General features: G+C 41.2%; 1 protein-coding gene across 3 annotated transcripts in view; it reads left to right on the forward strand.

Moving 5' to 3' along the window:
- LOC147603980 (protein Dr1 homolog) overlaps positions 1-4,302 on the forward strand; it is a 50,337-nt gene extending 46,035 nt beyond the window's left edge. For 2 of the 3 annotated variants that reach the window (XM_086795855.1, XM_086795854.1), the window contains 4 exons: positions 2,937-3,026; positions 3,126-3,220; positions 3,616-3,684; positions 3,773-4,302. In XM_086795855.1, the coding sequence (XP_086651981.1) occupies positions 2,937-3,026; positions 3,126-3,220; positions 3,616-3,684; positions 3,773-3,922 (404 nt within the window). In that variant the 3' untranslated portion in view covers positions 3,923-4,302. The remainder of the gene's footprint in view (positions 1-2,936; positions 3,027-3,125; positions 3,221-3,615; positions 3,685-3,772) is intronic. The other variant, XM_086795856.1, reaches the window with a different exon arrangement.
- Positions 4,303-26,733: the final 22,431 nt, after the last annotated feature.

Below are 26,733 nucleotides of genomic sequence, written 5' to 3' on the forward strand. Positions count from 1 at the left end.
GGGGGGGGGGTATTGGGACCCAATACTGTGTCTTCTACATTCTCATTCTCTTCTCTTTCTCTACTCTCTAAAGATGATGCTAAAGATTCTCACCACATAAAGGTAAAAAGAAGGCCATGTTGTGCGTCATCACGATCAAGCTCAGTGCATGTAACAGAATCTCACCATCAGCCACCTTTATACCCAGTCGACAGCCTTTATAGGGGCCTGGGCAGCAGACAACTTCACATACCAGTCGGCCAGCAGCTAGACACCCCACGCATGCACATAAGAAAAGTGTGAAACATTTAATGCTTACTTATATTAGTCGTGGTAGATAAAACAGGCCGACAACACTTGTATCAGCCGACCAGCCTTCCATGTTCCTATGTATATATATATGAACCCATGGTCTAAAATCATCAATCAAAAGTTCAAGTCTTCAACCTTCAGTCAACCTGCCTTTGCATACTTCAGCATCCTTTGTGCTCTCAAGGCCAAGGCATCTGAAGCTTAGCCTCTTCATAGAGTTCTTAGAGCACCTTCCTTTAGTCTTGGGCTGGTGTGGTCTCTCCGAAGATAGCTTCACAATTGCCTACAGCTAATGCACAGTTCTTGTCCTTGCCTTTGGCAGTCAGTTAGTCAGTTTGTCTGCTCAGTCTTGTGGACACAGTTCAGCTTGTATTCAGTTCTCTAGAAGAAATAAAGCAAATACTCATGCTTGCATGGTTGGCCCCTTCAGTGGGTAATTGGGACCCAATCTAGTGTCGTCTTGACTACTCTTTCATTTCATGTATGTTGTTTAAAGGATCGCTAAAGACTCACTAAACTTAGATATAAAGAAGGCCTCGTTAGTTCACATGGTCCTAGATTGGCATACCCAGCGACCTAGGGTGAGAGCATCCTGTGGATGATAAAGCTGAGCTCGGGAAAAACTACTCACCCATCCACCATGGCATCAAGCTCCGAAGACATTCCAAAAGAAGACATCCCCAAATATGAAGAACTAATCAAAGAAACGCTTTTGCAAAACGAAGACAAAGACACCCAGAAGTTAAAAGGGGAAGACAAGGCAACTCCAGATTCAACTCAAAAGAGTCCAAATGGAAAAAGAACTGGTATAATTAAACTTGGCCCAGCAAGACACACCCAAAGAACCCCCAAAAGAACAAAGTTCCTTAATGGAGCAGTGGTGTTGATGGATGATCGAAAAAGAAGAGCGAGACCATGAAGCAAGACTGGCCAAACAGCTGGCACAGAGAGCCAAATGCAAGGCCAAAGAGGATCGACTGTAGGCAGAGCTCGAAGCAAAGGCGTACCATGAGCAACAGGCCCGAGAAAACTTGAGGGACCAGTTCCAACACACACTATAGACTCTGGTAGCTTCTTTCACCTCTTCACAGTCCTCCACAACCATAGCCATAGCCTTGACAACCGTCATTCGCGCCTCACCGAACTTTACCAAGTACGACAGCAAGTGCAACCATTTGGTTGTGACCCAATTAATCCACTAGTTTGTTGCCCACTTTCCACTTTCAAAGATCACAAAACCCCAAGTTAAAGTCCATCTAGCGGCTCCACACCTCACAGGTGATGCAGTCACTTGGTGGTAACATTGGTCCCGTTTGAACACAGATCCCTTTAGTGGCTTACTGGACTACAACTGGGACACCTTCATATCCGATTTGAAGACGAGGTTTCTACCTCCGCAGTACATGACCAACCAACAAAGTCACCCATAACGGTTCCCTTGTACTCATCTACTCCAACAAAGTGATCACATCAGCTCAACAGTTGGGGAAGTTTGAGGAGAAGCTGAAGCAGTTCATTTGGGGATTGGATCCAAAGATTCGGTGACAGGACTCCCCTAGCACTTTCGGGACATCATGTTATGGGATGAAGACAGTATGTAGATTGCCCAGAATTCGGGACTTCTTAGAGTATGGCCCTTTATTCAGAACCGGGTCATTATACCATTCAGGACGGTTGGCTCGTTTACAAGAGTAAACTATGTGTTCTTAGGGAGAAGAGACCGACACTTCTCCATGATGTCCATGATCCACTTTTTGGTTGTCACCGTGCAATCAACAGTACTTTGGAGAAGTTAGAAAGATCATTTTATTGGCCAAAGATGCGCAGGGCTGTATACAACTATGTTTCCACATGTCCCATATGCCAGAAAGTGAAAGTATCTCACACCAAACAGGGGGGTTGCTTCAAACATTGCCCGTTCTTAAGGATCCTTTTCACGACATTTTGATGGATTTTGCTGGACCACTCCCTGCATCCACTGGATCTCGGAATACTTAGTGTATGACGATAGTTGACAGATTCAGTAAGTTTTGTATGCTTATACCATGCAAACAGGCGGCCATAGCAGAAGATATAGCCCAACTCTTTCTTCGACATTGGTATCCAGTATGTGGTTTTCCGTGGATCATTACTTCAGATCGGGATCTGAAGTTTACACATCACCTACGGCGAGCTCTATTCAACAACTTTGGTACCAAGGTCCAAATTGCAATTGTCCAATGTATTCCATCCTTAGACCGATGGCCAAACAGAGATTTACGGCAACCAGTTGGCTTTTGATGTGCTTATAGCGTACTACCATGATCAGCAGTCGAAGTGGGAGCTTCATCTCCAGGGGTTGTGTTACGGAAACTAGGACGGGCCACCTAAGAATGGAAATTGTGCTGCCAACCAAGAGCTTTATAGGTTGTCGCGTAATGTCTAAGGCTGTATATAGAGTTAAAAATAAAACAAAAAATTTAAGCTTAATTTGATGAAGGATCGATTTTGAGATGTTGTAAAAATATTTTATTTTTGGGCACACGAATTTTGTATAGTTTTCTTTGGCCAGAGGCCATTACTTATAATTCTGAAGTTTCATGTTGTTCTCCTTCTAAGTGACATTGATATAAATCCAAATTGGCCTTATGTATTGTTATTTACAGCAACAATGACAAAAATAATCAAGGAAATGCTTCCGCGGCATGTGCGTGTGGCAAGAGATGCACAGGACCTTCTTGTTGAATGCTGTGTTGGTACTTAAAAAGGCCATTCATTTTTTTGCAAATCCACCATTAAAAAAAAAAAATTGTTTGGGAGTTTGGAATAAGCTCTTCTTTTGTCAAGTTCTGCAGAATTTATCAACCTTATATCATCGGAGTCAAATGAGATCTGCAGTAAGGAAGAAAAGCGAACGATAGCACCAGAGCATGTTTTGAGAGCTTTAGAGGTAAGACTTTTTTAAAATTTTTTGAGTGTTGGGACAGCAGGTCATTTTCTAAGGGTTCTGTGTAATTGGGTTAATCCATGCGACATTTCACATTCCGTACTGTGGGTTAGGATCATAGGGAGACCGTGCACACATACCCATGTATACATGTCATACCCACATAGCACCTACTCACACATGCAAGCGCACCCCATGCCAGGCATGTACCCATCCACATATATACGCGCACAGCTACACGCACACATACACACATAGCTACACGTGCACACACACATGTATACACAATTGTAAAAAACTATGCATTTGATTTTTAAATGGCATAATGAGTTAGAGAATTTGGTGGCTAAATGGGGCATAAGGCTATAATCAATTATTAAACTGCCTGTGTGAAGTAGGTTTTAGGATTTGGGGACTACCTGGAAGAGGTTCAAATGGCCCTTGAGGAGCATAAAAGAGAAGCTCTGGTAAGTTTCTTGTTATTGAGTATGCAGATGAAGGCATTATTTGTGCCTTTAGTTGAAAACTTTTTTATTTTGGCGAATATTTATACAGGATTCTCCCAAAGGTAGTGGGAAATGGGGAAAAGATGGCATGGAGATGACTGAGGAAGAAGCCGTTGCAGAGCAGCAAAGGATGTTTGCTGAGGCTCGTGAACGCATGAAAAGCGGAAGCCTATCACTCCCTAAACAAGAGGGTGATTAAGTGCTCAGTAATTCATTAAAGATTTATATGTAGAAAGCACCCCTTGCTTAACAAAAAATGTCTTGACGTGTGCATAATTTTGCGTGTGTTCTCTCTTCTTCTCTTGGAGGCTTAGAAAAAGTATGCAATGCTGTGATGCCTCATACATGCTCAGCAAAATGACTTCAAGCTATGATCAAGCCGTATCATGTTATGATTGCACTTATCCCAAGTTTGTTTGGTTGAAAAAAACCACAAACCATTGGCACTTGCTTATGGAGGAGCAGGTCAAGCTATGTTATGCTTGGTACTACTGAGTGCATCATGCTTCCAATGAATATGATGCATGCTCGTGGAACTGAGTGAATATGGTGCCTTGGTACTGAGAGCTTTGAGTTTGTTCTTAAGCTTGCAATTATTCAGTTTCTCTCTAGTTCAGCTAGGACAGGATCTATGGCGTGTAGGCAAATAACAAGCTTAGTAGTGGAGACTAAAAGTGTGGAGATCCAAAAAGAACAGTTAAACCTAACCCTAGCTCTGCCTCACATAAACATGAAGGAAAAATTTGAAGGTGAAGAGCACTCTCGAAAAGATGAAACCCTAGCATTGCAGAGTTACTCTAACCATCCATCTATATATATTTACCAATGACCTCTCTGCATCTGCTGTGCACCTGATCGGATAACCCCTCACCCATACGTCCCTTGTGTCTATTTAGTCTCCCACACTACATATCACCAAGCCCCTAGGCATAATAGCCGAGCCTCATTAAAACGAACGACAGTTTATGCATAGTATTGTGTATGATTTGCTTAATCTATTCCAAGGCCAATTATTTTTTAAGTTCCAATCACTTCAATGTCTAAGTTTTGTGCAATGCTCAAAATCACTTATTTCTTTCACAAAACAGGTGATAAGCATCCCATACTACATTTCTAGCGATTTTGCCCTAAATAGTCTACTTGACTTTTGAAGTAATTTTATAGGACTTGTCAGTGGCTAAACACAACATTAAATTGATTTCATCACACCCCTCAATATGAAAATGCATGTCGAAGAAACATTTGAGTTTCCTTTCAGCTTCAACACAAAGCCTCATTTGCTACTTTCAATATTCCAAGACTGTCACTTGGCACTAGCACATTCCATAATTCTGGTATCCCTTCTACAGTGTAGCACTAAAGTGTATGTAATCATCGTGATATTGAAATTGACTTGCACTTTTTTGTTGTTGAAGGAATAACGTTTGTACTATCGTGCCATCTCATCATTACCATGATCAAACTTTTGACCATACCAGGTCCTATTTATTTGGCATCAAAGGTGTCTTTTCAAATCATAGGTCCTATTTATTATGGAATCGAAGTTTTTACAAATAATTGTGAATGACCTACCTGAACCCAAAGTCTCCCATGCAGACTTCATATGACTCTTGAACTTGAGAGAGAGATATATTACTAATATGATGAATCAAATCAAAGTTGAGTCCTCAACCCTTTAATGAAGCATGCTAGATATGAGTTCTAAGCCATGCATTAGCATGCTTAGTTTCATACATGAACTACTATTTTCTTGTACCACTTGTCCTTTGAACTTCAACTTGGATTCCTAAGCCGCTGCTCCTTAGACCAAAATAGCCTATATCCCGTGATCTTTGACATTACCTTAAAATAAAATGAAAAGGACCAATCACAATAAAATTGCACTATCATGGTTGCAAATAATTGTGTTCTATATCCCTTTAACAAATGTTGACATTTGAGTGATATCATGTTTTGAAATGCAATGATGTGCACTATACCCTTTTTTATTGCACAAGCAACTAAGTCTACCATGCTAGATTATGTAGTTTTGTGTATTTAAGCACTCTTTAGAATGGAAAAGTTTGGACATATAAGGTCTAAGATTTCTTTACATGATATTGAACTTTCATTAAAAAATTGGTTTGTCATTTGATTTAGTGACATCCCCCACCAAACCACAACGGATTGAATAGATATTACTGAGATTCATAATTTTAGTAGTGCTACTTATACTCTCATTTTTCTCAAAACATGATTTTATATAAAGCTTCAGAAGCGAGACGATAGTCATAGTAAACTAGTAGCAAGTTAGTACAAATTGTTTTCCATATTATTGCCAAAAATTATCAATATGTCTTTGTTATCATTCCTCATTATTTTTTGGGTTAAGAACCTTCAAATAATAAGCTCATAAAGGTTAAATTTACATTACTATAGTAAGTTAAAAAAAATTATGTAGCAATAAATTTTGACCATATTGAGATCTTATGGATGGGATAGAAACCATTACCCAACCATTGCCCCTTCTTTGTAAATGATGTCGCACTGTCTTGAGCATTGGCATGACCTTTCCCTTCTATTGAGGTAGTGCTTCAAAGCACTTATTAAACACATTATTATAAGTGTTTCAAAGCACTTATTATTAAACACTTACTAGAATAAGTGCTTCAAAGAACTTATTATTCAAAACACTCATTATTATTATTATGAGTGCTTCAAAGTACTTATTATTAGACTCTTATTATAAAAAGTGCTTCAAAGCACTTATTTTTAAACAAACATAAGTGATGACCACATTTTCTATCATTATTGATGTGATCCTTGTACGTCCATGTTTTTATATATGTTTCAAAGCAAGCCCTCACCTTGCATATATGTTTCAAAGAAAGACCTTGCTTGTGTTAAAATTAATGTTAAATAAGAATTGTGGAGGGAAATATTGGAGTAAAGCCCTTTAGAGGTGAAAATATTCCATTGGTCAAAGTATAGAGTTAAATTGAAAGGGAAGATTGAAGCTTGTGTTGGACTACAAGTATTAAATCTCCTTGGAATTGGATAATTTCACGGCAATTCAATAGAAACTTATGAAACTTACTGAATAAACCTATGCAGAACTTCTTGAGCATGATGAGTTTTAAACATATAAATGTGATTCCTTAAAACTAGCCTCCTTCCATCTCGCCGACCATTAACATGTTATTGCTTGCAAACTTCAAATTGTTCAAAATGTTAGCTTAAAGTAAGGGCCTAAATCAAATTCCTGCATAGCCTTTGGATATTAGTTTATCATTACATGTCTTATTGTATACAACTATTGCTCATATTTCCTAAAGGAATTTATGAACAGTGATATAAGCAAGGGAAAAATATTCAAAGAATATGCTCAAAATGAACTGGAAGTAGCTCTCACAAAGCATAAACAAAATTGTGTTCCACGGCTCTAGCCTGCTATTCGAAACTTGTTGGCTCCTACACTATATGTCCCCAGAGACCCCTCTCTAGGTAGAGTACCGACAAGGTTGCATTATTTCATGGAATATATTTAAGGGGGTCCCTAGGTGCATGTTTCTAATGGGGAAGATTTAAATATTATGCTAGTCCCCAATGGCGAGGGTCTCAAGTGAGAAGAAAAATTTGTTGAGGTGAAAGAGTAGGGTCAAGAGAGTAAATGAAGGGCAGGATAGTAGAAAACTGTAGCTAGAGAGGAGTTAGACGCTGGTAAGTTAGAGAGAGGATGGTTCACGGGAGGTAAGGGACATAAGGCTTTCTCTCTTGAAAGGGAGGAGAAGGGGGGAGGAAAACAAAGAGAGTTTTCTAGGCAAATGGGAGAATGTGTTTGGGCATTTCATTTCTACCTCTCATAAAGAGCTATCCCCTCTATCTCCTCCTTTGACCTTCTCCAAAAACTCATTTGATGTGCTCCAAGGGGAGGAGATTGTCCCAACAAAGGTTTAACTAAAACATTGACCATGCCTGGATGTTCTTACAATATCAGAGCGACCTTATCCAATGAATTTAAAGTCTGCTAACATTGTTAAAGAAGAGATAGACAAGCTCATTGAATGTGGATTCATCTATGAAATTGAACATTCGGACCGTGTGTCACCCATTGTGGTTGTGCATAAAAATAATGGGAAATTACGAGTATGTGTCGATCTCAAAAAGGTCAACACAGTAACAAGACAAGATCATTACCCCCCCTTGCCATATTCAGAACACATACTCAAACAAGTGGCTGGAAAGGAATCATATAGCTTCTTGGATGGGTATTCAAGATATAATCAAATTTCCATTGCTCCAAAGGATCAAACAAAAACTTCTTTTGTTACAAAACATGGAGTTTATGCTTATAGAGTATTCCATTTGGCTTAACAAATGCACCGGTAGCCACATTCCAACGGCTCGTAATATTGTCTTTAAAGATTTTCTAAGGACGTTTCTTGAAGTTTTCTTAGATAATTTATGCATTCATTTGTCATGGAAGGAGCATTTATCCTATTTATGAAAGGTATTTGAATGATGCGGACGTTATCGCCTATCTCAAAACCCATTCAAATGCCAATTTTGGGTTAATACGGAGTCATCTTAGGACATATAGTGTCCAAAAATGGGATTCCCACGGATTAGAGTAAAATCAAAATTATTTTGGAATTATCCCCATCAACAAACTATAAGGGATCTCCATTGAGGGTCTCCAACCGCACTGCTCCACTAATAATTTTTTTTAATGCATACAGTCCCTCCTTTTCTAGCTTGACCTTTGTGTTTTTTGAGGGTGTAGAGTAGCACTAAATCTTTTTGTTGGAAGCATTTCGTGCATACTTTCTTGTCAAACCATTGTTTATGGTGGCATTATTTTGCATACATGCCGACTACAAAGAGTAGATGTTCCCGACTACAAAGAGTAGATGTGTTTCATCAAGTTTCCAAGTCTATTTAGTAGCTCATGTCTCATCCGATTGAGTTCCTGGGGGGACACTCAAAAAATTGGTACCAAAAATTGAATAGGGAGGATGACAACCATACCGAATACAAGATTAAAAGGTGTAGATATTTTATAAGCCGTGTGGTAGGCCCATATGAGAGTGTAATTTTTTCCCCCAGTCCAAAATTCCACTACCTTTGTTAAGGTTGTGTAGAGGGTTTTGTTGAAATTTTCCACTTGACCACTTGCTTAAGGGTTGTAGGGAGACAATTTCTTAGGAATAATCATGAATACATCAGTATAACTTCATCTTGCCTGAGGGTGGTAGGGGGACCAATTTCTCGTGAATAATTGTGAATTCATTGTAAGAAGTGTTATAACTTCATTGACAAAGTGGATGCCTTGAGCACTAACAAGTTCAATGGGACAACCATATCTTGTGAATACATTATCATATAAGAACTTAGCCATTGTCCTAACATCATTCTTTTACGTGGACTTTGCCTCTACCCATTTTGTAAGATAGTTGGTAGCAATTACAATGTATTTTGTAAGATAGTCGATAGCAATTATAATATATTTTGTATGGGTACATCAAGCTGGTGGCTTAATAGGATTGACAAAGTCTATGCCTTATTGAGCAAAAGATCATGTTGCCATCATCATCCTTAACAACATATTCTTTGGCATCATTGAAGAGCATTGGCCACCGTAGTCTTGACCATGGCACACACACATATTGTTGTGGTGTCACTTGAATTCCTTCATGTTCTTACTCATTTTTTTTGTCGTCCTCTTTGTCATCTAAAGACCAATGAGCCTTTATGACTCTTGCTTGTTCTTTGTACACCTCTTCTTTTGTGTTCTCTTCTTCTTAGATTGTTTTGATCGTGTTTGTGGGGCTGACAACACCATATCTAGAAGAGCTATGAGAAGACTTGATGTCTTACTTTTTCATTGGTTTGTTAATTGGATGTTCTTTGTTAGTAGCCTTATGTTTTGTTTTCCATTTTGGTTTTGTTTGGTTTTTTTGTATCCCTCCTTAACATGCTCATCATGTTTTGGTGATGGGGAATTCATGGCTCCCATCATGCACTAAAGATACACTTCGGTGTTTGGTAGTTCTAGCGGTGTTTTTTTGCTAGACTTGATTTTGCATTTACATCATTTTCGTGTTGGATTGTAATAAAGTTTTCCCTTTTCTACTTGTAGAAGAACATCTTCTCATCCCCTAACCAATATTCTAACCTTTTCAAACTCACTCTCTGTTGTTGAGGAGGTAGGTTTGGTTGCCATTGGTGTTGACTAAACACACAAGCTCTTGTGTATGTGTTGTATGCACGAGAGGGGTTGAGTGTGACATGCTTGGTGTTACTTGCGCTTCCATTCTTGTCAAAGTTTAGGGGAAGTTCTTGGAATAGAAGTCAGTGGTGAGGCTTTCTCCACTTTGTTCAATCTTAGCAACCATATGATGGGATTTCCATCATAATATCCTTGTTCTTGAAGCACGTGCACATGCACCCATCTTTGATAAACATTATGAATTGGTGGATGATGCATTTGGTGCTGAGGTTTTTTTCTTTGTGCACGCTTAGGTGACTTCTTGATGAACTTGGAAATCTAGAGTTTTTTATTGCCTTGACGACGGTGCCCTTGAGCTTGCAGTAATCTTTTTGGTACCCACACTTGTTGAATAGATGGAGTTCTTTGAGGAACTCCCATAGGCTTTTGTGGACGACGTTACGGAGTACTTTTATTCTTCTTTGGACTTTGAGTTTTGCGTTGAGGAAGAGGCTTTGATTGTCAAGGCACCCAAATTGGATTGGCACCTTTGTAGTAACCTTGAGCTACAAGTAGCTGCTTTTCCACCCACATTTTGAAACCATTGAGATATCTTGACATTGGTTGTCATGATGGAGATTTCTTTTTGGATGAAGGGGAAGGTTTAGTACCCCCTCTGACTTTGGTTGGCATCGAGGTGGCATGTTTGAGACTGTTGGATGTTGTTGATGATGAGGGTCGGGTCTCTTGCGGAGTGGCTTTCGATGGTGTGGCTTTTGAGCATGCGGCGCGCTCTTTTGTCGAGGTTGGTTGATGAAGAGGTGTTGGCTGCGGGGCTTTTCCCTTGAGTTTTTTTGTGTCAAAGTGGAATGCTTGAGGAACATCTTCGAGAGTGGCTGTTCGATGGAGAGGTTTTGGCATTGGAAATAGAAGCTCTTTTTCTTGTTGGTGAAGATGGAGTCGGAGGAGGAGTAGATGGTAAATTGGAGGTGGCTATTGATGTAGAAGTTATATTTATATGTAGAGGGGCTTCCAAGGAAGAGGCTTGTAGATATTTACGTTCAGCATCATAGAAATCCTTTAGGGTTGGAACCTCTTCCTTGTAGTATGGTATTGTTTGCTTTGTGTTATTGACCAAGAAGATGACATTGTCGCTAGCAAAGAACAATGGTGCATGGGTAGCAGTAGTCCATTTACAACCCAAGATCACATCTGCTTTCAACACATAACCACCAAAAACTTACATGTAAGGGGGTTAGTTTTAATATACATTGTATGTTCAAAGTACCCCAAACATGACATATTCATATCCTTTGTGAATGGGATTCTATATAGATGAGCATCAGGTGTAGGTTGGCCTAACAAATCCCATACCTCGAGGGTCATGAGGTTGTCTTCACGCTCATGGATAAAGCTGTGTTTGGATTGTGCTGATTTTATTGTAACGTTCAAATCAAACCAGAACTCTTGGGATATTGTAAGATATCCCAAGGGTCATGAGGTTGTCTTCACGCTCATGGATAAAGCTGTGTTTGGATTGTGCTGATTTTATTGTAACGTTCAAATCAAACCAGAACTCTTGGGATATTGTAAGATATAATGGGACTTCCAGCTCCTCCAAGGTCTCTTCCTCTTGTAAGAGAAATTTCACAATGCCTGCGGGAGTGTCAAGGTGACTGTTTGCATGCATTCATTAATTGAATACCATGAGACATGTGCCCAAGTTCCACCAAGGATGACATCATATTCAAAGGAATTTGGGGTTGCATGGAATTCAAATTTCACAATTCGACTGATTGTTTGAGTAGCATAGTTGAAGCAACCTGGAACTTGAATGTTTTCTCCATTGGCACCTATCGCAAAAGAATTTCCTTTAGGGATGATTGCAGGTTGGCCCAATGATACCCAAGTGTCTATTATCAACAAAGTTATGGCTTTCTCGAGGGATAATCAATGCGCATTTGCACTTAACCTTGTTTCCCCACAGGGAAATCTACCCGTACCATGATAGAATCCTCAAGAAGAACCATGGATGCTCCACTATTTGTTTTAGCTTTAGTTCCTATTTCAGTTTCATATTCCCATTCACTTTCATCCTCATCTTGGCTCTGGACTTTTTCAAGAGTGCCTAATGTGTACAATGGTACCTTGGGTCCATTGACCACTTTAACTGATGTTTGTTTGGAAACTTGCGAATCCTTACAGTCCTGTTCTATGTAGCTCTTGAGATCTTGGTACATCTCATGGTTAGTCTTTAAAGGTGCAAGGGATGAAGCTATGCTAGCGTCACCAACCATGAGAGAAGAGCACTCCTCCAAATGAGTATTTGAGAGATTGCTTAAATTTCGTAAGAGATTCATCGAATTCCTCACATACTTTTTCAACTGCATCATTTGTGCAATCTTCCTTTGATGACTCTTCTTGCTTGATGAGTTCATTTCTGTCTTGAAAGAGGAAGCGATACTCCTTCGGTTTTTGGATTTTGGTTGCTTTTTTAGGTTTGACATTATGAGATTCAATCACAATCGATGATCCTGTTTGACATTATGAGATTCAATCACAATCGATGATCCTGTTTGACATTCAACAATGCTAAGCATGCTCTCCCGAGCTTTCTTTTTTCGTTCCTCATATGTCATGTGATCATGATTTTTAATTTGGGGTGGTTCAGTGGGTTCTAGTTTCTTGTTGGACTGTGAGGTGCACTGAGTGACGAGTCAAAACTTGTTTCGTCCTCACTACGTGACGTACTAGAACTTGTTTTATCGCCTGACTTTCCTTGGATCGTTAGGTTTTCATTCTGTTTGCCCACCACCATGGATGGTGATGCATATGCTGATAACACTGGCTGTACTGATGGCACTGTTGATGATGATGAGAATGATTCTGATGATGTTGTGGTTGCTAATGATGAGGATGATGCTGATGCTGTTAGTTCTCCTACTGATGAGGATGCTATGCTTATCCTCCTGCTACACTAATTAAGGATTAAGCCAATTCATGCCGAAGATTAGTCATGGCACGGGTATGCACCTGACACTTCACCAGCATCATCAACCAAGTGAGAGCGCCCACCTTCTGACCTATGCCGTACCATGATTGCTTGCTATCCGTACGGCCATAGTTTGCATGTCGATTGGCTACTGCCGTACAATTGCACCTGCCGAGACTGGCTGTCGCCACCTACTGGAGTGTGCCATCGAGCAGCACCGTCTACCTGGCTGTCACCGCCGTACTAATCTGCTGATATGTTTTCTACGCTTGATCTATTGTACTATTGTTTAGTGTCATATGATTTGCTACTACTGTGCATCGAGGCTGAACTACAATTACTACGCCGTCTAGTGGTTACTGTGCTATCAGGCATCTATCTTGGCCACATGGGAACATGAGGCTTTGTCAAAGTCTTCTTTTCTTAAGTGGCAGGTTATCTTTTGAACAACTTTTGAAATCCAAATCTTGTGAGATGTTTGCAATGAAGGCATATCAAAAATTTTCCCATACATTACTCAGATGCTTTGCAAAACAAATGTTAACATTTTCAAAATGAATGTATAGATTGAACATCATAAACCTTAACATGGACAACCAAACCCCTAACATAAGACAAAACCATCCATGACCTCATCTATGTACAAGCCAAAGAGTGTCAGGGAGAGTGGGCCGCCCTGCTTCACCCCCATAGTGCTATTATGTATCTCCTTTGACAAACCACTTGGGCATCTGGCTCATCCCGTCACCCTCTCATATAAAGCAATGTTAATGTCTACGAAAGACCCCAAGTCATTCCTCAAGAGAAGTCATGCTTTGATACCACTGTAAGCCCAACGGGGCGTGCTACAATAGATTCCACCACGTATCGAAGAGATAGAAAAGTAGAGAGATAAGGTGGAGAGAGAGGGAGACAGAGTAGGGTTTAGGAAACTTTGCTCAGGCTGACACAATACTGAGCGGGGAACAGGACTCGTCCCCTTTCAAGAATTTATTCAGGGAACAATCCACGAGCTCGCAATCTAGGATCAATCCATCAAGAGAAGTCATGCTCTGATACCACTGTAAGCCCAACGGGACGTGCTACAATAGATTCCACCACGTATCCAAGAGATAGAAAAGTAGAGAGATAAGGTGGAGAGAGGGAGAGAGAGTAGGGTTTAGGAATCTTTGCTCAGGCTGACACAATACTGAGCGGGGAACAGGCCTCGTCCCCTTTCAGGAATTTATTCAGGGAACAATCCACGAGCTCCCAAGCCAGGATTAATACATCAATGTGAAAACAAAAGCAAACAAATATGCCGATGTAGAAACCCAAGTCGTAGTCGATGTCAAGGCATGAGATCCTGATGCCGAGCACACCACGGGGATGACCCACAAGATCTCTCACCGGACTAGTACCAAATTCAACGTGCCCCAAGCTTACAATCGTCGAGGTACTCAAGTGGCAAGAGTAGATGATGAAGTTTATGAAGTTCAATTGTAGATTTGTCACCAAAACTGGAGAAGAAACAGCCCACTGAAAAGGCCGTATAGGGGAGTATGAGAGTCACTCCCAACTCTTGATCATGAAAGGAAAGATTTCCTAAAGAAGTATGAAGATTGTTTTTGCAGATTCTCTACACCAGGAGGATTTCTTGTGTATTCAATTCTCATTTGATGTTCTATTTTATTAAGTGTGGTCTAATAAGTCATTAAGTAATATGTTAAGTAGTCACAGTAGTGGATTCGACTCTGTAGCTCCAGTGCGTCGAGACTCCTCAGTACGTTATCTGATCAGAACCCAGATAACACCCATAATTACTTGAAGTGAGTGTGCCTAAGGGCATATATGGTTCTGCTGTAAGGTATGCTTTCCGCACGAGAATGACACTTCCAGCGCGGTTTTGGCGGGGGGAGGTCTTATGTTTCATCCCATGAAGAATCTGGGAGTGAAGACAATGAGGACCTCTACAAGTCATGAGTTCATAGCACCAGAATGGTGCTGAAAACCTTATTCTAGAACTAGTAGTGTATAGTTTGCAATATTCACCCCGAGGGGGAGGTATCGGCCCTAAAGAATTGCAGGATCAGGATACTCCATCTCCACTACGAAATCCATTCCCACCACTAGTGCAACGAAACCCACTGCTTTTTCTAGTCATTCAACCAGCCATGCTGGTAAATTACCCTAAGTTCTTAGCACAGCGGACGATGATGATGCAGACATGCATGTGATGATCTACACTGCATGGCGGGTGAGTCTAATGGATCAAGCACTCAAACTACAAACCCCCGTAACCTGCTCCAGTGAACGAGTTCGTTCTACCAACCATGCCGGTAAAGTTCTCAACTTAATTTGATTAATCAATCATTAAACTAATTGATCACTAAACTAGTTGTCAAAAATTGACAATAGTTAATTACTCCACCGAATTTGTTAAAAATAGATGAATTACTTATTTAACTAATTAATTACTAAATTAGATGAATTTGATTAATCAAATTTACAACTAGTAAATCTCTATAGAATTGACTAATCTTGATCAGAAAAAAATAGCACACAACAAAACAAGGTGCGCAAGTTTCTTTGAATAAAATTGCAAGGACAGATTTGATCGCAAAACACTAGCCCCTTTAGGGGGGGGGGAGTAAGAAAACAATAAGTGCAAAGATCACAACTACTGCAGGATAGAAGATTTGAAGCCCAAACCTGCAAGTCCAAGGCCTAGGCTCTACCCACTCAACAATATGGTGATAAGGGACTCTGCAATAGCCGCCGCTAGTCACCTTGGTTTTGCCAAGGCTACTCTTATTATCTTCTTCTTCGTCTTCTTCAGTGTTGCTCATGCTCGGCATCAGTTTGCTCTTTCTTGCTGCTATTTGCTTGCTTCCAAGCTCCTTCATATCTCTTCCTTCCCCCCCGAAATGGCCTTGCTTGCTCTCTCATTCGAATCTGCAGGAGAGCCTGCTGCCTTCGCTGTAGGTAACAGCTCCCCTGTCGCTTTACAAGCTCTCCAAATTCATCTCACCTATCCATCCATAATCATCACAACACTTGACCTTTGAATTAGGAAAACTAGTTGTCAACCCCTGCGTTGCTGCGGTATTATTTTTGGAACTTCAACAAATAAACTTCTTCTTGTGTAGCTCAAGCAAAGCTATGAGATCTCTCCCTTTGCGTAATATACAAGTGGTGAACCCGTGCATTGCTCGCTCTGCAATATAGGTCCTCAACTAAGTGTTTGTGTACTTCCACGACCCGAATATGAAGGTGTGAGTGTGTGTCTATAGTGTGTATATACACACAAATGGATGCATGCACATGCATTTTGCACACAATGATTATGTGAGATGCTTTTCTTATGCTACCACTTTCGTGTAGGTGTGTGTGTCTAAAGAAGAATCTAATTAGTCACCTATCGATCATGACAGTGCTTTATTATTGGATAATGACAATGACAGTAACATCAAACCCCATCTTTTCATTGAGCTTTCATAAGATGTAGAGATTGATGAAGCAACATAAATGGATTGGATCTATTACAAGATGAGATGGATTCATGATCTCATATGATGCATATTTGGGTGAAGTGAAGAAGGTTTTAAGCACTCTTCCTACTTTGATGCCACCTGATTGGTACCAACCACTCTATGTGAATCCAAGTGTTGGTGGCAAGGATGCCATCGACACTATTCTATTGCAAAAGGATTTCAAGTTTTCACTCTTGCGGCTTATGTATTTTTCTAGCAGGGTTACGGATGGAGAAAACGGTTATTCTAAAACGGAGCAACTTGTTTTGGCCTTAATATTTGCAGTAAGAAAGTTTCGTGCATACTTGCTTAGTAGACCTTTTATTGTGATGACAATGAAGAAGCTTTTTCTAGCAGGCTGTTCAATATATAGAATTGCCAAGTGGGTTTTAGAGTTACAAGAGTTTGATTATAGTTTGAAAGTGGAGGATACTAACAGGGCCACACTTGCGGACATGTTGATTCATTAAGTATATGAGAAGTATCTAAAGCTTAGGGAGCCACCTAAAGATGTTTCCGGAGAGCCCTCTAGGAGCCCCCGAACCCTACTAGTCATAGCCTCATGTAGTGCTATCAGTCCCCATATTGTGTCTGATGGAAAATGATCTAGAATTCGGGATTACAAGATGGAGTTGAAAGCCTTTTGAAAGCCAAAAAAGAGCATTATACCTTTTTCCTATGTGCTTTCCTCTCCTTGATAGTACGAAGATATGATCCGAAATAGAGCTGTTCCTTTTAAAAAAATGCCTGACCTATGGCTCTCTCGCTTTGTCTCTCTACTTAAGAGCTTATCTTGGCCTAAAAGACTTCCCCATAGATCTTGGCTAGTGTGTGGCCTATCATGTTGGTCCACTAGTTGTTGGGGTCGGTGGGGTGTCCTACTTTATGGATGGGGATAATGGTATTGGTGGTAAAGAGGGAGGGAATCCTACACAGAGAGCTCTAAATAAAAAGTATTATAGGAATGGGGGCAAGGGTATTAGGAGGCATGGTGGTGTTGGCTAATGATGCGTTAGGGTAAGGGTTTGGGTGGAGACACAAAGAGAAATGGAGAAGTGTGTTGAAGAAGAAGACCCTATAGCATACGTGTGTGGAGTAAGAAAGAAGCTTCGTGTGGGGAGTAAGAAAGAAGCTTGTATAAAGAAAAAAGCTTTGTTATGTACAAATCTTTGAAGAAGAGGACGCTATAGCATAAGTGTGGGGAGTAAGAAAGAAGCTCGTATAAACAAAAAAGCTTTGTTATGTACAAAAATCTTAATACAAAATTGAAGCTTTAGAAACTTGCTCAAGGTGCTTGCTCACTAATTGCTAGTGCTAGTGAGGGTCCCTCATATATAGCCTTATGTTGCCTTGGGCTTCAAATTGCTTGGGCTACAAGACAAAAGAAGTCTCTAGAAGGGTTGACCACTCTAAGAGTGGGTTCACACACATATACAATCATAAAGAGTGTTCACACACATATATGCAAAATACACGAGGCTTAAATACTTAAGTTGGTGTCCTTTCACACCACATGTCTAGGGGGAAAAACCTAATGGATAAAAGTTCCCTTGGTAAGCCCTTGTTCACATGCAACACTACTAAAGCATGCATTTGTCTTTAAATCCCCCCTATAGTGGTAATGTGAAGCTGTACAAGGTAGTAGATTACTCCTCATAGGAGAGTAAGAGTAAAGCTTGTGAAAAAGGCTTCAACCTTTTCCATCTACATGAAGAGACACATGCTCTTGTGTAGCATCACTCCATGCACAAAAAGCCTAATCATCCTTGTTCACATGAATACTACTAAAGCATGCATTTGGCTTTAAATCCCTGCTTGGTAAGCCCTTGTTCACATGTAACACTACTAAAGCATGTGTTTGCCTTTAAATCCCCCCTATAGTGGTAGCGTGAAGTTGTATAAGGTAGCCTAGATTACTTTGCATAGGAGAGCGAGTAAAGCTTGTGAAAAAAGGCTTCAACCTTTTCCATCTACACTAAGAGACACATGCTCTTGTGTAGCATCACTTAGATAAAATAAATTTATCTAAAATTCATCTTTGAATTTAAATAAAATATCCATTGGTTTGTTCCTTGTCTTGATGTACCCACTTGAGAGCTGCCTTGTCCAAGTTGCCTGTCTATCTTATCCTCAATATGGAATGTGATACTATAAGTCTGAGTACTACTCAGAACCAGATGATGACTCGGTGCTCCCTCCATGCTCAGATGAGCTCACATCAGTCGGAATGTCCGATGAGTAGTGCTCACGTCCACCCTCTGCACTGGCGACGGGTGGATCATCAGCAGCTTGTGCCTGTTTAAGTAATATATAGTATATAAGTATATATATATGTAATTCAATAAACCAAAATCATTCGTTTAGAGTTTTCAAGTACCTGTCGACCGTATGGTCTCATGGCCATCTCAAACTGCGCGTCCGTAATACGTCCCTCGGCTCTGAAGATGGCCCACATGTCACGTCTGCTATGCCTGCGAGCATACGCAGTATCGTGGGTTGTGGGCTTCCTCCCCATAACCCGTCTCGTTGTATCATAATCAACACAATTTGTAAGATTAAAACAATCATAGAATCAATGAATTAAGTAAACAATCAAATAAAGTGGCAAGATACTTACGAACTCTGCCTCCCATGACTCGACGCCGCCAGATCCGAAATGCGAAGATCCAATGGTCTCCATCTGGATCCGTCGTGCCTCCACATGCTGCCTGCTCTTCACGCCACCGTTTGCTCGTTTCTTTGCCTCCTTCCACTCGCGTTTGTGCGCAGTGGGGGTAGGTTTCTCGGCAGGATAGCCACCCGCACAGCTACATTTAGCCCATCATCGTACGCGAGTTTTTTAAGGTGAGATCTTTTATTACTTAAGATCTCCCTTATTCACGTCCTTCCCCATACATTCGAGAATGTAGCATGTGGGGGATTGGGGTACCGACTATGTACAGCCTCTATCACCTCCCCAACTAATCGGCTATTTTGATCTTTAAATTTAATAAAACAATTTCTATACAAGTTTGATACTACCCCACGCATGTACTCCATTACCTCCCTCCCCCTCGCATCCATCACTATCCCGCCCCCTATCCGTCACATCATAGCAGATCACTCCCTCCACCTCTCTCATCTCCTCCTCTTCCGAACTTTCTCCTCTAACTCTTCTCCCTCTATCTCCTCTCTCACCGCGTGCCCTACTACCTCCCCCACCAAAGCACCCGCCGCATCCTCCACTCCCACTCTTCCTACTGCTGTGCGGGTGGAGTCACGACGACTGGGAGATTGACTACGTGACGGTGGCTCTGAGCCCTGACGTGACGGTGGCTCTGAGAGAGTACGTGATGGTGGCTGTGAGCCCTGATGCGACGGTGCTTGAGAGGGTGTGCGTGAGTGTCTGGGACGAGGTATGTCTCCTCGGTGGGCGTGGAAGAGGAGAAGCTGCATGCCGTCTTGTCGGACTCGTAGGCATAGATGGTAGTGGAGTGCCCTGGATACTCGCGGTAGGGGTATAGACACCAGGCATGGAAGGAGGGGCATGGGCATACATGTACTCTCTAAGCTCAACTGGACCAGGATGGTGCCCAAAATGATTTAGCATCTCCATCAGCCAATTGCTGTACGCAAATGGATCGGATGAAGAACCTGGAATATCCATAAAGAATCTGTAAAAATAATCCTCATGTACATCATGGGCTGTCTCTTGACTCACACAAATATCATCATCCAAGTCACCTATCAGCCTGCAAACCATAGAAACAGGAAACACAGTCTCGTCCAGAAATGCGTGTATACACCCATCCAAAAACGCGTGTATACACCCGTCCAGAAACACGTGTATATCCGCGTGAACAGTCTGTGCAGACAGGATACATGCATTTATACACGCGTTTCTACACACGACCTGCGTAAATTTTTTTTTGAAAGCGACCGACTCCGACAATGTGTCCTTATAAAAGGCCCACTGTCGCCCCTGTCAGAATCGTTCACCCAAAATCGCAACCATAGAGCAAAAGGACGGAGACAAACCCAAAAAGCAAAGAGAAAATAGCATAAACAAATCTGAGGAAGGAGACAAGGCAAAGGACAAACTGACTCACCTCTGAAAAAGTGAGTCTTTTTTCTTGGTCGGTTTCCTTCACCCGTGTGTGCTCCTTCTCTGCTCCCTCCTTGCGTTATTAGTGTCTGTTGAAAGAGGCGAAAACGAAAGAGAGCAGATATGTTAGTTCAAAAAGTTTATTTGGGGAAGGCGGGCTATTTTTAGTTTAAACAGATCGTCGCGTGTAGAAACACGTGTATTGTCGCGTGTATGATAAATTAGCCGCGTTTATAGATGCGATTTTCAGAAAGTACCCGCGTTAATACACGCGATTTTCAGAAAGTACTCGCGTGAATACACGCGATTTTTAGGAAATAGCCGCGTTAATACACGGAATTTTTAGGAAATAGTCCCGTTTTATATACGCGATTTTTATACGTTCATTAAAAACATTGGCATGATTTTGTGTTTTCTGGTTTGTGCCTAGGATGTCATCAACCTCCTCAAGCAATTCTGGGGAAGATAAGACAATGCGTCATCGTAATCGCGATGTGTGGTTGGGACATTGGATCAAATGTATGTGTAATCGATGTCAAGGATGCATTGTACGAGCACGTCAAATTACCTTGAATCACATCTCCATGTATGGAGAATGGAATCAAACAGGTTTAGAGGTGAGTAGATGTAAATTGATGGTATTCAAATGACTCATGGTATCCAAATTAAATTAATGGAGTTGTAATATATAAACTCTAATTGAAGCAGGATGATGTACCACACCCTAACATGGTGCCCTACGCGCGGCGAGAGCACGCAAAGTGTCGACGAGATGATGCTAGAGCTTCGGGATCTATTGTTAGAGATGAGTGGGAAAGGGATGACAATAGCCTTGCACCCCACGAAGTTGTGGAAGAGGAAGTGTTTGATGATATGGTGCGGAATCTTTTTAAGGATGATCCCAAAGGTATGGACGACGATGATATGGAACAAGAGCATCTTTACAAGGCTTCATCGACACCGGTTTTTGAAGGGTGCACATTCTCTATTTTACGTGCTTCACTTGAACTACTCAATATACAAACAGTTTATGGATGGAGCAATGCAAGTCTTGACGCATTATTGAAGTAAGCATTCTAACTTGCAAATTTGAATTAGTGGTTTAAGGTTTAGGATTTAGGACTAATTGATAATATTGCATGCAGGCTATTATCAAACATGCTTCCAAAGGGAAATAGACTACCCACCTCAAGAGACATAGCGAGGCGCTATGTGACATCTCTTGGAGGATTGGATTATGATCGCATACATGCATGCGTCAATGATTGCATTCTCTTTCGTGGGACGCATAAGGAGGCTCGACATTGTCCCACTTATGGTGAAGCAAGATATAGAACAGATGTGAAGAGTTTTGATGTACCTCGTAAAGTCTTGCGACACTTTCCTATAATTCCTCGCATCAAACACATGTTCAAGTGCAAATCCATAGCAGAGCTCATGTCATGGCATTCCTCACATCGATCGGATGATGGCATGTGGAGAATTCCCGCAGACACTCCTGCTTGGAAGCATATTGAAGATGAGTGGCCCAGCTTTAAAATAGAGCCCAGAAACTTGAGACTTGGCCTAGGTATGGATGGAGTGAATCCATTTGGTTTCAAAAGCACCGCAGACAGCGTGTGGCCAGTTGTGTTGGTGAATTACAACCTTCCACCATCAATGGCGATCAAGAAGGGACATCTTATGTTATCCCTTCTAATTCCAGGGAAACATAAAGACAAGCATATGGATGTTTATCTCGAACCGTTGATTGATGAGTTGGAGGAACTATGGAGAGGTGTTGCGGTGGTGGACATTAGTAGGCCTCCCTCCTCTCGACACTTCGACTTAAAAGTAGTGTTGATGTGGACAATGCATGACTTTCCAGGATACAGCGATTGTTCTGGTAAGAATTCTAATTATCTCCCTACTCTAATACTATTGGTTATATTAATTATAAATATTGACTTTATTATTCTAACTTTTATTTATATTTTAACAGGTTTGAAAACATCGGGTAAACATGCATGTCCTGTTTGTGGCCCTTTGTTAGTACATGAGTATGCTGACGGTTTGTGTAAGACCATATTCGATAATCATCATCGATTTCTCCCCTCAGATCATCCTAAATATGTTGCTAGTAAGAGTAACATTCCTCCACACAAACACTTCGTGCAAAAGATTGGAAGTGTATTTGGGAGTCTACAAATATTCTTCCTCCAGATGGCATGAACAGGTAAAGCAATGTTTTTCAATCTTGTTTTGTGTAGTCTCTAATTGGATTAAAGGTCACATAGAGCAATCCCTTGTGTAGGTACTCCATTTTTTTTCGGCTACCATATTGGACCCATCTTAAGATCAACCATCTTCTTGATCCCATGCACATCTTCAAGAATGTGGGATCTGGTATTTGGGAATATGTTATTGGTAAACGAGACAATGTTAGCGTACGTGAGGACCATGGATTATATCAAAGAAAGAGGAGAAGCAGGTAAAGTAGGCCATCACCACTTTGCGTACTCCCACTGGACGCATGAGATCATTGACGGAAGCCTTTACAACCACTAAGAAAAGAGGCGTTGAGCAACTATATGGGTTGAAGTCCCACGATTGGCACAAGATACTCCAAGTAAGTGTTTTTCAAGTCTTGTACGTTGAAATTAAATTTTGTAATGCCATAAACCATACATACATGTGCTCTTATGTGCGCAGTTCATACTACCTACTAGCATCGACCATTGTGCAAATAAGAGTTTGAAAAAATGTATTTATAAGATGGGCGAGCTTGTGAGGTATGTAAAACCCATGTTAGATTACCCTTCATTATACCTTGCAAAATGAACGTGCATGAGGTATAACGTACTATTTATTTATTTTTCAGATATGTTAGTTCCAAAGCAATTGATCCAGCGTTGGATGATGCGCGTGTTATGGCAGTGGAGATGGTTTGTTTGGTAGAGGAGACTTTTCCGCGAACCATTCTCACAAGTCAACTACATCTCATTGTGCATTTAGTGGACGAAATCGCTTTATGTGGCACTGTGCATGCACGTTGGATGTTCTTCCTAGAGCGCTTCATGAAGACCTTAAAAGACTTTGTGAGGCAAAGTGCAAGGCCTGAAGGAAGCATAGCCGAGGGTTGGTTGATACAAGAGTCTCTTGTATATATTTCAGAATTTCTTGGTCAGGTGGACAGCTCTTTGCCACGACTATGGAGCAATGAAGAGGACTTGAGGATGACCTCTATTGTGCCTCAAGGAAAAGGACAGAGTAAAGTAATTGACAGAACATTGATTGATGATCTCAATTTCACTTGCATCCTTAATAGTGATGTGATGAGCAGATGGGTTACAAGATATGAGGATGCAAAGACAAAAAGGCAAGCAGAAAGAGCTCTCTTTCTTCGGAGGCAACATGGCTCTCGTAAGGCGTCTCCTAAGCATCTAGCAACACTTCCGAATGATATCTATGTTGATTGGTTGCATGAGGAAATGGAGAGAGCAGAGAGCGACAAGGGGCTGCATATGTACTCCATTGATAATGGTATCGATGTCTTGATCATCCTCATCAACATCACCATCATCCTCAATGGTAGGGTCATTCTCATGATCATGAGAAACGGCACGCTCATCCTCATTATCATGATCATCTCTTATTTCTTGATCATCGATCACATCTTCATTGGCATGTTCGACATCATCTTCATTGCGGCTTGTTACATCCTCCATATGCTCCATATCAGTGAATGTATTATACATCACTTTGGAACGTGGTGCAATAGGGATGACGTACCACCATTTAATGTCATGCACCATTGGTAGCCGATGAAGATGTAGATGAGCTTGGGATACCAAGACTCTCAACTGAAGATGTAGATGAGCTTGGGATACCAAGATTCTCAACACTCCCCCTCAAGCTCATCCCATGTACTCCCAACATAGTACGGAAGTACTCAAACTTCTCCCTGCTAAGTGGCTTTGTAAAGATGTCTGCCACCTGCTCATCAGTCTTCACATACTGTAGATCAACTATACCATCCAGCACCTTCTATCTGACAAAGTGATAATGGACCTCTATGTGTTTGGTCCTCGCATGAAATACTGGATTCTTGGCCAACTGTATACTGCTCATGTTGTCACAATGAATGACAACTTTGCCATCAATAGGCTCATCCAAATCTGCCAAGAGATTCTTTAACCATACTGCCTCACAAGTAGCAATGGCTGCACCTCTATATTCCGCCTCTGTACTAGATAAAGCAACTGTAGGTTGCTTCTTGCTACTCCAACTCACCACGGCACTTCCAAGTGTAAAAGCATATCCACTAGTAGACCTCCTGTCATATGCGCTACCTGCCCAATCAGCATCTGTGTAGCCATGTATATCCAAGCTTTTACCACTCTCATAAAGTAGACCATAATGTGCAGTGGTCTTAACATATCTCATAATGCGTCTCACTGCATCCAAATGAGGCTTTCTGGGGCTCTGCATAAACTGGCTTACTAGCCCCACAGCATAACTCAAATCCGGGTGTGTGATAGTCATGTAAATGAGACTACCACAACCATCTTTCTGTACATAGATGGATCATCAAGCTCCTCACCATAATCAGTCCGCAACTTCACATTTTGCTCCAAAGATGTACTCATAGGCTTACACCCTGTCATGCCATATTTTGCCAACATATCCAATGCATATTGGCCCTGTACTAACCATGTATCTGCATGATCTTTGACCACTTCAATTCCAAGAAAGTATCTCAACTCACCAAGGTCTTTCATGTCAAATTGCCCACTCAATGCTTTCTTGACATGCATCACATCTGCACTATGATCACCTGTGATAATCAAGTCATCCACATAGATGACGAGTAAAACAATCCCATGCTCTGTCTTCTTCACATAGAGTGAAGAATCTGCTGTAGAAATCTGAAAACCAAGTGAGATAAGATATCTGCTCATCTTATCACTCCAAGCACGAGGTGCTTGCTTCAAACCATATAATGCCTTTTTCAACCTGCATACATGAGTGGGATATCTTGGGTGTACATACCCTTCTGGCTGTGCCATATACACTTCCTCTTGTAAATCACCATTTAGAAATGCATTCTTGACATCCATTTGATGCATTTCCGAGCCATTAGCTGCAGCCATAGCAATGACTGCTCTCACTGTGCCCATCTTAACCACTGGACTAAAGGTTTCATCATAGTCCAAACCTTGGGTTTGTGCATAACCCTTTGCTACCAATCTTGCTTTATGTCTCTCAATAGAACCATCAGATTTGCACTTCATTTTGTAAACCCATTTACATCCAATAACATTCTTGTCCTTTGGTAATGCAACCAAGTCCCATGTGTCATTATGGACCAATGCGTCCATCTCTACATCCATTGCTTTCTCCCGTACATGCTCTCCAATAGCTTCTATATAGCATGTAGGTTCCACATGCTTCACCATAGATGTCATATATGCATAATGCATAGCAAAATCTCGATATGTCAATCTGTCAACTGGATATCTGACTCTCTGGGATCTCCGCAATGCATGCGGGTCACTCTGAACACCTGTAACTCTAGCATGTGGTGGCACATATCTATCCTGCCTAGCACCAGGTGTGCGTAAAACAGGTATGCCAAGCTCCTCATCCAAACTCTCTGAACTAGATGACTCATAACCCGTGATTCCAATTCCTTCGACTTTCTTCTTTCCTTTGTCCATAGCACTACTCCCAGTGCTCACACTCTCATGCCTCAAACGTCCTGAGACCATGGACGTACAGTACTACTCTCAGCCTCTGCCTGCTAGCCCAGACATAGAAGTAGAAGTAGAACTTGCTTGTGGCAAGTTCACAGGCACATCAGCCTCAAGTGACTCAATGACACCCTCATCTTTTGCTTTGTACCAACTAGCAAGCTCATCAAACACCACATCTCGTGAGATGACCACTTGTCTAGTTTGTGGATTGTAACATTTGTATGCCTTTCAATCCTGTGCATATCCAACAAATACACATTTCTTTGCCTTTGGATCCAACTTCCTCCTTCTTTCATCAGGCACATGTACATAAGCTATGCATCCAAAAACTTTGAGGTGTCCAATGTCTGGCCTATAACCTGTAAGTCGCATCTCTAGCGTGCTTCCATGAATGGCTGCTGTAGGTGTTTTGTTCAGTATATACACTGCAGTAGCACATGTTTCTGGCATGCCCTTTTCATTGAGCATCGTCCTAGCCACTTCACATATGACTCTATTCT

The sequence above is a fragment of the Cibotium barometz genome, chromosome 63 (genome assembly GCF_041138505.1).
Source record: "Cibotium barometz isolate CiBa-2024 chromosome 63, ASM4113850v1, whole genome shotgun sequence".
Lineage (NCBI taxonomy): Eukaryota > Viridiplantae > Streptophyta > Polypodiopsida > Cyatheales > Cibotiaceae > Cibotium > Cibotium barometz.